This window comes from Pteropus alecto, unplaced genomic scaffold (assembly GCF_000325575.1).
Source record: "Pteropus alecto unplaced genomic scaffold, ASM32557v1 scaffold33, whole genome shotgun sequence".
Taxonomy (NCBI): domain Eukaryota; kingdom Metazoa; phylum Chordata; class Mammalia; order Chiroptera; family Pteropodidae; genus Pteropus; species Pteropus alecto.
This window is the reverse complement of record NW_006435762.1, coordinates 2,984,887-2,997,380: the sequence shown is the minus strand read 5'-3', so window position 1 is coordinate 2,997,380 and position 12,494 is coordinate 2,984,887. Positions and strand designations below refer to the sequence as shown.

The window sequence follows — 12,494 nt, the reverse complement described above, 5'->3', positions numbered from 1 at the left end:
ATTTTAATGTTGCATTTTTATGATTTCGAAGTTATCTTTATATTAAACTTGTTTAGTGATACTGCTCTCTTCACCAAAGAAAGAATTCAAGTGGATAAACTTTGTTAACAGTTAATGTATTATAGAAGTATACACTTGAAACCTATATAACTTTATTAACCAATGTCACCCCAATACATTTAATAAAATTTAAATTATTGAAAAAGTAAAAATTAATGCAGTTATTCTGGGGACCTATAAAATGTAATAAGAATTAATCATGCATAGATTCAGATTCATAAAGTGTTTTAGGTGATTTTCTTTTGGAACTTACCACAGTGTAACTTATTTTATGAAATCTTTATAGTTTTCTAAGGAAAAGTTGTTTGTCATATTTTAAGTCACTCTTGTCTGGAAGACTTTTAATAGATTTCTGATGTTTATAACCTTCTGATGTAAAAACTTTCCTCCTTTAGATTTAAAATTTTCTATGATATTTTTAAAATAAATACTAATTGTCATTTTTTTCTCTCACAGCTACATATCCTCCAATTCAGCCTCATCCTCTAATAAAACATCAGCAGATTCCTCTTCATTCACCACCTCCCAAGGTTTCCCATCATCAGCTGATACTACAGCAGCAGCAACAGCAAATTCAGCCAATCACACTCCAAAATCCAACTCAAGATCCACCCCCATCCCAGCACTGTATACCACTCCAAAACCATGGCCTCCCTCCTGCTCCCAGTAATGCCCAGTCACAGCATTGTTCACCAATTCAGAGTCATCCCCCTCCTTTAACAGTGTCGCCTAGCCAGTCACAGTCGGCACAGCAGTCTGTAGTGGTGTCTCCTCCACCACCTCATTCACCAAGTCAGTCTCCTACTATAATTATTCATCCACAAGCACTTATTCAACCACACCCTCTTGTGTCATCAGCTCTCCAGCCAGGGCCAAACTTGCAGCAGTCCACTGCTAATCAGGTGCAACCCACAGCACAGCTGAATCTTCCATCCCATCTTTCACTTCCAGCTTCCCCTGTTGTACACATTGGCCCAGTTCAGCAGTCTGCCTTAGTGTCCCCAGGTCAGCAGATTGTGTCTCCAGCATCACACCAGCAATATTCAACCCTGCAGTCCTCTCCAATCCCAATTGCAACCCCTCCACAGATGTCAACATCTCCTCCAGCTCAGATTCCACCACTGCCCTTGCAGTCTATGCAGTCTTTACAAGTGCAGCCTGAAATTCTGTCCCAGGGCCAGGTTTTGGTGCAGAATGCTTTGGTGTCAGAAGAGGAGCTTCCAGCTGCAGAAGCTTTGGTCCAGTTGCCATTTCAGACTCTTCCTCCTCCACAGACTGTTGCGGTAAACCTACAAGTACAACCGCCAGCACCTGTTGATCCACCAGTGGTAAGCCCTTGGAAGCTCTTTGACTTTCTTGCTGTATTGAAAGTAAAAACGATTTTCTCCCACATTGTGTTATATCGCTAGATCTACATGCCTATGAATTTAAAAAGCTTGAAATTTCCATCTGTCAGTGTCTGACAAACTTGTTGTATGGAAAGAAAAAAAATTTGCTGTTTGTTGTAGTGTGGTTGCATGCTTGATAATTTGTGATGGTTATTAAAGTCCCTCGTTAATTTATTACTATTTAAACAAATCCATCTGCTATCTTTACAGAGTTGATTTTTTTTCCCCAAGGGAATGCATTTGAACCAGTGTCATCTGCACAAAGTTTTTTCTCTTAAGGTGATTATCCTTCATAGATCCCTTCTGTTGGCTTGTATGTTCTTAAACGTATGGTTTATCTAGCTAACCTTTTTTTGGTGGTATGCATTCTGAAGGCCTGGGCCATTAAGGGCTTTTGTTTCAAGGTGGAGTTATGCTTGTATGATGTACATTTTTGGTAAAATTATATTTTATAATTAAAATTTTGTAAAAACATTTATTCTAGGAAAGAATCCGACTTTGCCAAAACATTAACTCTAAACCATCTTTTAGAATTATTCAACTTATGATTTAAATTTCTTCTCAGGGAAAATACGTACTTAAAATATCTCTCATTTAAAAAGCTAAAAAGAATCTCAGTGGATGAATTGAATACTGAGGATGAAAAAAATCCATTGGGAGGAGTAAAAGTTTTGAAAAATTTAGATTGTGATGAAATTTACCAGAATAAACCTCTAAAAATGGTACATGTTGCCTAAAATGAAAAATGTTTTTCTTCAAACATTCTCTAAAGCACTTTTATAATTTATAAAACAATTTACAGTAAAAATTAAATAAGGTCTCTAAATGTTTAAGAATGATTAAATTCATAATTAATTTATAACTTATGAAAACAGTTCCCAAAGAAGTTTTATATCAAACCTCACTGAAGAGATTTTATTACTTAAAGACTAATAACCATTAGCCCAGAAAAGAAGGGAGTTTCAAAGTCTATTCTTTAATGGGAAACATTTTGGTTCTCAGGATGCAGATTTATAAATTCTTTATTCTCGTCATTCAGACTGGCCTTAATAGGCGTAAAGAGGATTGAATTCCACTTCCTATTCACTTTTATTAAAAACAGAACTTGACAAAAAAAATAACGGGCATCTAGAAATAAGTTTGTCATTCAATTATCATGTCTCTGTATTTTCTTTTAATAGAGTTTCAAAGAGTTTACAGTGGATATTATAACATAAAAACACAGGCTTCAAAGTGTACAGTACCTTCAAAGAATCAAATTAAATTTATATTCTCACTTTCTAGTTCAGTGAATTGGTTTTTAACAAGAATAAAATTTCTCTGTATGCCTTGTTTTTCTAATTGTTTTTGTTAGGGTAAACTTTGAAGGAACATATTTGAAATAGAAATATCAAAACAATTAAATGAAAGCTAAAAATATTTATAGTCTTATTTTGTTACTTCCTGTCATCTCTTAAAAATTTTTTAAAAAAATTTGTCACCCCAGTTTTGGAAGTTTTTTTTTTTCCATAAAAATAACTTTAGGTTCTCTTACTGGTATGGTCATACTTGCTATCAGTGTTTTCATGTTATATTTCTTTTACTTTTCTTTGAATATCAAAGCCTATTTATTAAATTGTTATCTTTTTCTTTTATCACCTTTGATCAAATCTGTTTGTTTTTTTATCAAATGACATTTTATGAATTACACATTTCTTCATAGTTCCCTGGTTTTCTCAGATATTTAAAATATAGAGATATATTTACTTAAGAGATGTGAAAATTTGAAAAATAAGTGTGAATTATCAAAGTAAAATCAATTGTGTTTTTTAAAAAGATATATCTATAAAACTAAGATTTTTCATTGACATTTAGGTGTGATAAGATTTGGTGAGAGTAGATCATTTAGAACTAATGTTCCATGGTTTATTTAAGAAAAGGAGACAGATGGGACTCATATACTTTATTGAGGTAGATTTGTCAGGCATTCTAGTTTTAGAGTAGTTGTAGTTATGAGCTAAACAAAAATTGTGATGTGCAGTTTTCTGATGATCTTGTAAGCTAAATCTCTACTTCTTTGCTTTATTTAATATTTTAGTTGTTGCAATTTAGGTTTTTTTTTTAACCTGATGATGCTGTCTGTGACAGATCTATTTTTGCCTACTTTTATTCATTAACTTATTTTGTCTTTACATGGGAGATTTGGAAGAAAGTGTGTGTAGTTAGGTTTAACTATAAAGAATGAAAAGTATTCTACAGTATTCTTTGATGGATTTTTTCAGAATATGCTATTTGTGTTATGCTTCACATTATTTTTTAAAAATCAGAATTTTATGCATGATCAGACTTTGATTCCTTAAAAGGTACTGTAGTAGGTGTTTGAAAAACTTGAGACAACATTAATATTAAAGAGAGTTTCAGCATTTTTAAAAGAGATAATGATCTTTGGAAGGAAAGTAATATCTAAAAAAAATGCTACACCTACACAATTGAACTGGTTGATCAATCCATACTTGTCTAATTACCTCTGAATCAGAATTCCCACCACTCCCTTAAATTAAAATAATCAGTACTACAGTGGATGCCTCTCACTAGAAGGTCTTTTTTTCCCCTTTAACCTCCAGAACGTTTTTTTGGATGACTTTCCCTATATTGGACGTTATCATTTTAAAAGAGTTATCATGAACAGATATTAGCAGTCATTGTTGCATTGTGCAATAACAAACAACTACTTTCACTTCTGGAGATCCAGACATAAAGCAAGAAATCTCTTGGTGAAACAGGCTTCCAATGTTCCAATGCAGGGTTATGAACAAATAGTTTTTAAAATGTTGTCTACTTAGTAGCTAATCCAGATCACAGTTCTGGATATTATATTTGATATAAAATTATCAGTAACAATGAGACTTAAAAATTTTTTAAAAAGCAAAAGAAAAGATTTCTTAGTAGAGGTTTAGAAAGTTAGGAATTTTTTTTTTTTAATTTTCGCTGTTGTTGGATATGCCTTTGTAGATGAAGTAGTAGTCCTTTTTATAACATGGTTTATGCTAGTTTCAGAAATCTTGACATTTTTCTATTTGATTACATATACATCAAATCATCTAACTTTTTCAATTAAAAATACACAATATTAGATATCACTTAAAGTGTTTTGAAAGTTTGTTGAAAGGTTTTTTGTTTTAACATTTATTAGAAACATTAATCAGTTTGGGTAAGTAATCTTAAGAACTCACAACCTTCGTAAATTTAAGTAATCTTTATACATAAAAAGAAGGGAGGTGAATTGCTTTGTGGCTTTTTTTTTTGTAAACTGTCATCTTTCAAAAATAATGGTTAAATAATGATAATCTAATGAAATATTAATAAGTTATTTTTAGTTATGAGGTTCCTACTCAGAGTGCTTTTGAGTCCATGTTTTCTTTTTAAGTATAATCTTTACCATTGGATAACAAGGTAATTAAGTTAAAGACTTAAAAACTTTCTTCTATAAGTATGGAACAATATTAAAGAACTAAAATTAGTGTCTCAAATGGTTTAGGATGAGATGTGTGTGTGTATGTGTGGATTATTTCAAGGATAGATATTGTCTATTTACTTGATATTAGCTTATAAAAAATCATTAGATTCTTGAGTAGATCAGAAGATTAAAGAAAAGATGTAAAGATATAATTGCTTATATACCTTTTTTGTAGGTACTCAGACATTACTTTTCATAATTTAATCTTTAATTCACATAAATATAATAAAGAGCTTGGGATGTATTCCTTTAGTCGGTATATTTCCTGATATGTTGTGTGTCATTTTGGAGATTTACTTAATGTGCTTGTGAAAAATAGCATCTATTTTGATTTATGATCATTAGAAATTAACAGAAACAATAGTAAATTCCCAGAGTACATAAAATCAAAATATTTCTTTTAATTCACAAAATTAAAAGTATGGCTTGACTTGACTCACCTTTTTGGAAAGCTTTAGTGAGTTGTAGCCTAGATACTGATCTGCAACTTACTTTTAGTAAAATATCATCAAGTATTAGGAAAACTTCATTTGAGTGAATTTAAAAGTTTTGTTTTCAACCTGTCATATAGTCTTTTTGCCTTGTTTTTAAGTTTAAAACACTTAGAATTTATTTTTTTAAAATTAAGTTAGGAACACCTTATTAAATGTATTTTTAGAAACATTTTAAGGTGGTGTGGTTTGTCATTTGCAGGTCTATCAAGTAGAAGATGTGTGTGAGGAAGAAATGCCAGAAGAGTCAGACGAATGTGTCCGGATGGACAGAACCCCACCACCACCCACATTGTCTCCAGCAGCTATAACTGTGGGGAGAGGAGAAGAGTTGACTTCCGAACATCCTTTGTTAGGTGAGGGAATATCTAAGTTGAGGGGAATTTTTATTGGGTAAATGTTAATAATCAGGAAGTTTTTTTTTTCATGAGAGATGGTATTAAACTAATTTGTTATGTAATTAATTGCAGGAAAGCATACATTAGAATTCAAGATTTTTTTTTGATGAGGGACAATTAGAACAATTAATGAGGAACCACCCAAATGAAAAAAACATCATAGCCTTCTAATTTTTAGTGGTTTGTACAGATGTGTTTTATATGCCCATTCAGATTCATGTGTCAAGCTATTTCTAGCTTACAAATTGGAATAAATCAACATTCTATCAAAAGATTTCAGTTATACTTTCCAAAATCACAGAGCGTTCTAAGTCATATCTGACATTCTTAATAATTGCTTGCGATCCAGACTGAGTAAATGCTTTTCAGAGTGTTCTTTCCCAGACAGTACTTAAATTAAACCTCATTAATTCTTAGTGGAGACATGGATTAAAAAATTCTTGAGCGTAAAGCATTCAAATTCATATTCAGTACTTCAGTGCTACTTTTTAGTTCAAGTAAATCTTTTATATGCTCCTCCTTACAATATCAAAGTGACCGAATCCTAGATATTTTACTAAAACATCAGTATGACCTATCGCCCAGTGTCGGGGTCCTAAAAAAGGATACATTCTGTGTTAGGTTTTTGTTTTTTTTTCCTGTCAATAATTCATTTAGGTGATAAAGTAGCTCACACTTTAAATCTTTTCTGCTGCCAGTTTTAGTATGGCCCATGAGCTGTGGATGGTTTTAAATTTTTTAAATGGTTGGAAAAAAGTAACATGTCATGTGAAAATTATATAAAGTATAAATATCATTGTTCTTTAATAAAGTTTTTCACAACACATCCATGTTCATTTGTTCAAATATTACCTATGGCTGCTTTTTTTACTACTGCAGCAAAGATGTGTAGTTGCAGAGATGATATTGTCTTTTATAGAAAGTTTATAGACCCCTGCTCCTGCTAATAATAATGTTAGTTCAGGCTTTGTTGTAAATATTCTGTTTTTTTGAATATCTCTTGCCCCTTGTGATCATTCCAGGTAAGAAGAACCACTGTAACAGGCATGGAAACAAATTGTAGTGTGACAGTGACTTTGCTACCAAAGCAACACTTGCCCTCTTTTCTTCAGTATGCCACATCACTAACCCTTCGGTTCTCTTCAGCTTTTATTCCCTTACTACCATTGTGAATCTCTGGAAAGCATAGAAGGGGAGAAATCAATTTTCTTCCAATTTTTTCCCCTCCTGAAAAATAGAAAATATTTAGTCAATAAAATTATATAAAATGTTTAAGACAAGTTTTTGCCTTTGCTTATTCAAAGTAATACTTCAAAAGAGATTTTAAAAAATCTATAGTATGAAATCTTTGTAGTTTCTGTACACTAGAAATGAATTTATGTTGTTGCAGATTTTCTGGAATTTTGATTTAAAGACAAATAGCAGATTACAGTAATTGGATACTAACCTTGCGTTATGACTTTAAATACCCAATGAGCATTACTAATGGTACTCAAAGGAAATTTAAACATTTTTGAAATACCGAAACACAAGAATGTCTTCACATTTTTTTCCTCTCAGGGTATAGTCCGATATCCTGTCAAGCATATCCATCTGGCTAAACTGTCTAAGTACAATGTAGACTTGAGTCTTCCTGTAACTTCATACTTGTTACTCTCCTGTTGTATTTAAGTGGGAAAAACAGGAAGGTTGATATTTAGAATAACTCATCAAATCATGAGATAAACTAATGTGCAAAAATTGAGGGACTATTTCCATCTAGGATTCAGTTTTCATAAATCTCTGCTCTTTTAAAATTTTTCTCAGATATCTGTACTCATTGATATTCTCAGCTATCAGCTAGTTCTGTATTTCCACTTAAAGGTTTGGTGCTATTGAATGGATAGGTAAAGTCTGCATCACAGGCTGCCGGGTCTTATCTTATTGTGGTCCTCAAGAGTTTGAGGAGGAGGTATCACAGTGATTTAGCTCAACATTTTGCAATTGCCTGGTACTGCAGTGTTCTCCCTGACATATATAGTACCATTGAAGAGTTGTAAAAAAGACCTCAAAGAACATTCGTACATGGATTTGGATTAGCCTTACTGCTTGAAATACAGGTGATGTGACCTGTGTAGTTCATTAAAATCTCTATTTATTCTTTGGATTTCATGATCTTTTTTTTATCTAAGCATATTTTCAAAGTATCACTCCTCTCCCCGCCATTTGGAATATATAAACAAGAACATAGGAAATTTAATACCCGTGTAGCTTAAAAATTCTTTTAACGCAACAATTTCAATAATTATTTCTAAACTGACATTCTAGAACATATTCATGTCTTATGAGACTGTTCTAACCATGGTTGAAATGACAACTGAGCAAGTTATTTCTTCTTCTGTAAAGTGAGGATAATAGTAGTTTTTATCTCATAAAGTCATTGTGCAGCTTAAATGCAGTCATAAATAAAAAGTTTTTAGAATGGTTTTTTAAAGCACCAGAAATTAACTATTGTTGTTATTAATGATTATTCTTGAATTTTCTTTCATATCTGCCTGAACAGAATGCTAAAGATTAAAAAATTGATGTTTTTTTTTTTCAGAGCAAGTGGAATTACCTGCTGTGGCATCAGTCAGTGCTTCAGTAATTAAATCTCCTTCAGATCCTTCACATGTTTCTGTTCCTGCTCCTCCACTCTTACTTCCAGCTGCTACTTCAAGAAGTAATAGTACATCTATGCCCAGTAGTATTCCCAATATAGAAAACAGACCTCCACAGGCCATTGTTAAACCACAGATCTTGACCCATGTTATTGAAGGTTTTGTGATTCAGGAAGGATTGGAGCCATTTCCTGTAAGTAACAAGCAAATTTATATTTTTAAAATTATTCATGTAGCATTATTTAAAATTTAGTCTATTATTGCTCTCTAATAAGAAGCTTATAGTTTTATTTCAAAAAAGTTGTCATTCTTTTATCTAGAATTTATGTCACCTTTATGTGTTCCTAATATATTTCTGGAATTTTATGCTAGCTATTTAGATAAACTAAGGAGAAAGTTTTCATGCTATAAGGATATCAGTTTTATAATTTTTATAGAAAGGTAGTTGGAAGTTTACTCCAATGAAATAAACTTTTCTATTTTTTCTTCTTAGGGGACTGAAATGACACCTAGGTATATTTTTCTTTAAATGGTATTTCTTGTATAATGTGATACTTTGGAAACTTTAACTTGAGTACAGAAAATAATAACTTTCCAGTGATCTAATACTTCTGTGTTACCCAGTTGATGGTTTATAATTATCAAATAGTAGATTTTTTCATTATTCTTAAATCTCAGCCTTCAGTCAGACTTTTAAATGCTTTAAAATGTTCACCTCAAAATGAAGGTACCTTATCTATCACTAAAAAGTCTTATAATTTGAGAGTAGCTATATATAATTTATATGCTAATATCTGGAGATAAAACATTTTTCCTTAGAAAATAAAGACAAGTGGCCAAAATCAAAGAAAACAAAATAGTTATTTTTTTTATTAAGTTTATTGGGGTAATATTGGTTAATTATATACAATTATGTAATTTTCAGGTGTACATCATAATTTGACATCTGTATATTCTATTGTGTGTTTTCCACCCAAAGTCCAGTTTCCTTCAGCTAGTATGTATTTGATCTTTGATCTCCTTTACCCACTCACCCTACAAAATATTTTATTTTGAAGTCCTTTGAATTGTCTGACTTTTCAGATTTATGGGTAGTGAAGATATTGCATTGTGATAGTTGGTTGCTTATATCTTCAGTTTACTATGTGTGTATTAAACTTGGATCCCCTATAAGAATCCTGATTTACTGAGTGGAGGAAGTCTTTTCTCCCTAGTCCTCAGTGTTTGGATCCTGGCTCTGAATTTATCAAGTCACTTAGTCTTTTTGATCTTCATTTTGCTCATCTAGCAAATGGAGATTAATACTTTGCTCTTAGGATTGTTATAAGGATTAAATATGCATAAATTGTTCTATGTAGTACCGGGCACTTAATAGCCAGAGCTATTATTATCAGTTATTACTAGTGACAATTACAGTTTTGGGTTTTTTTTAGATTATAAAAGTAATACGTATTTTTTTTTAAATGGAAAATTTGGGAAATGTACAGAAAAATCTCCATTAATAACCATGATGTATATATTTATATGTTTTCATATGATCAAGATTATTATTTTATATAGTTCTGCTTTCACTTAGTATAACTTGAGCATTTATTTTCTCATGATTAATAGTACTTTGGAAACATTTTGAATAACTATGTTTCACTTTATGCACAAACATAATTTACATAATTCTTCATTATTGTTGGACATTTAGGTTTCCACTTTTTCACTATTCAAGTAGTCCTGAAAAGAATATCTTTGTACATAAATTGTCCACATTTTTAATAATTTCTTTAGTATAAATTCCTAGAAATGCAAGTATTGAATCACATTACATATGTATTCTTAAGATTCAATATATCGTACTAAATTATTTTCTGAAAAGATTATTTAAATTTATTCACATACCAGAAGTCGATCCCTTTAGCAGCACTTAACTTTACAGTTTTTTTTCAGCAGTAACTTATAAATTTTACCTGAGGCATATTAAATATACTAACTGAACAAAATTTAGAAGTTTATGGATGATTATTCTCTCAGGTTAAATGTAGCAATTTCCAGTAAGCTATTGTTCACCACATGTGGCAGATACTGGAGACTTAACCAGAATTCTTAAATAGAATTAGAGGTTCTATTTTTTTCAGATTAACTGAGGGTTCACTAGTGAATCAGTAAATATTTTTGGTCTGGATTGTTTTTGTTGAAAACATTTCTAAAATAACTATTACTTATGACTTAACCAAGTATACTGAACATAAGTGAATTTTTTTGTTGTTGATTTTAATGTTGATGTTTGCAGATTTTTCCATTTCTTTTTGTGATTACAGTGGATTTGGTTGCTGAACTAGGAATCAGGAGACATGAGTTCTAGTCTTTCAGTTTTTATAAAGAAATCACCTAAACATTTTGAATATTAGTTCCTATATATTTATTTATATTTAGTTATAGTTGGTATACAATATTATATTAGTTTCAGGTGTATAATATCGTGATTTGACATTTATGTACCCTTACTTGTATGATCACCACACTAAGTCTAGCAATCATTTGTCACTCTGCAAAGTTATCCCAATATTATTGACTATATTCCTGTTCACCTTTTTCACCCATCCACCTCCCCCCACCTCTGACAGCCATCAGTTTGATTTCTGTTTGGGTGTCTGTTTTTTCTTTGTTTTATTTTGGTGTTTTTTTATTTTTATTTTAGATTACACATATAAGTGAAGTCATATGATCTTTCTCTGATTTATTTCACTTAACATAATACCCTCTAGGTCTATCCATGTCATTGCAAAGGGCAAGATTTAATTATTTTTTATAGCTGAGTAATATTTCATTGTTTATATATACCACATTTTCTTTATCCATTCATTTATTGATAGATAACCTTTTGCTTCCATATCTTGGCTATTTTAAGTAATACTGCATTGAACATAGGTGTGCATATATCTTTTCAAATTAGAGTTTTGGATTTCTTTGTATAATACCCAGAAGTGGAATTGCTGAGTGGTATGGTAGTTCTAGTTGTAGTTTTTTGAGGAACCTCCATACTCTTTTTCCATTGTGGCTGTACCAATTTACAGTTCCACCAACAGTGCACAAGGGTTCCCTTCTCTTTACATCCTCACCAATACATGTTACTGTTGACTTATTGATAATAACCATTCTGACTGGTATGAGGTGGTATCTCATTGTGGTTTTGATTTGCATTTCCCTGATGATTGATGATGTTGAGACTCTTTTCTTACGTTTGTTGGCCATCTGTATATCTTTAGAGAAATGTCTGTTCATGTCCTCTATTCATTTTTTGCCCTTATCTTTAAAATATACATAATAATGATCTATTCTGAGGAGATAACCCTACAAATAAAAAGCTATGTACATGAAAAATAAATCTTAAAAAAGTCATTGCAGAAAAAAAATTAAGGATACTGGGCAATCAAAATTTATAACTGATTTTTAAAGACTTTTCTTAACTGCTTGCTTAAACTAGGATGCTAGGTTCCATTAGACGGAGATTTTGAAGTATCCATATTGCTGATGATCTGAAATATAAAGTGTCTATGTCCAGATTGCCTAACCTTTTCTCAAGGAGTAAAAAGCTTAATGAATGGATCTGATCAGTTGAACAAGTAAATTATCACATCCCATTCTTTTCAAGGGGTTTTTTAAAACCAACTTATTTCTGAAAGTCTTAAAAGATTATTTGATTTTATTCTTTTTCTTTTGAAGGTGAGTCGTTCATCTTTGCTAATAGAACAGCCTGTGAAAAAAAGGCCTCTTTTGGATAATCAGGTGATAAATTCTGTGTGTGTTCAGCCAGAGCTACAGAATAATACAAAGCATGCAGATAATTCATCTGACACAGAGATGGAAGACATGATTGCTGAAGGTTTGTGGATTTTTATTCCTCGCAGATTTTTCACTTGGAAATATTCACTTTTATTCTCATATAATGCATTATTTGACTAAAATAATGGGAAATCTAACCAGACTCTTAATGGCCAAATAATCAAAATAGCAAGATTGGTATTAATTTG

At 31.4% G+C, this 12,494-nt stretch overlaps 1 protein-coding gene across 10 annotated transcripts in view; it reads left to right on the top strand.

The window, feature by feature from the left end:
- PHC3 (polyhomeotic homolog 3) overlaps window positions 1-12,494 on the top strand; it is an 80,874-nt gene that overhangs the window by 35,117 nt on the left and 33,263 nt on the right. For 8 of the 10 annotated variants that reach the window (XR_003046032.1, XR_001516781.2, XR_001516783.2 and 5 more), the window contains exons 8-12: window positions 517-1,388; window positions 1,680-1,727; window positions 5,638-5,791; window positions 8,415-8,665; window positions 12,187-12,346. Coding sequence is in view for 5 of the 10 variants with exons in the window: in XM_015588534.2 (XP_015444020.1) it covers window positions 517-1,388; window positions 1,680-1,727; window positions 5,638-5,791; window positions 8,415-8,665; window positions 12,187-12,346 (1,485 nt within the window). In the remaining 5 variants the exon portion in view is untranslated. The remainder of the gene's footprint in view (window positions 1-516; window positions 1,389-1,679; window positions 1,728-5,637; window positions 5,792-8,414; window positions 8,666-12,186; window positions 12,347-12,494) is intronic. The other 2 variants (XR_439155.3, XM_006910819.3) reach the window with 1 other exon arrangement.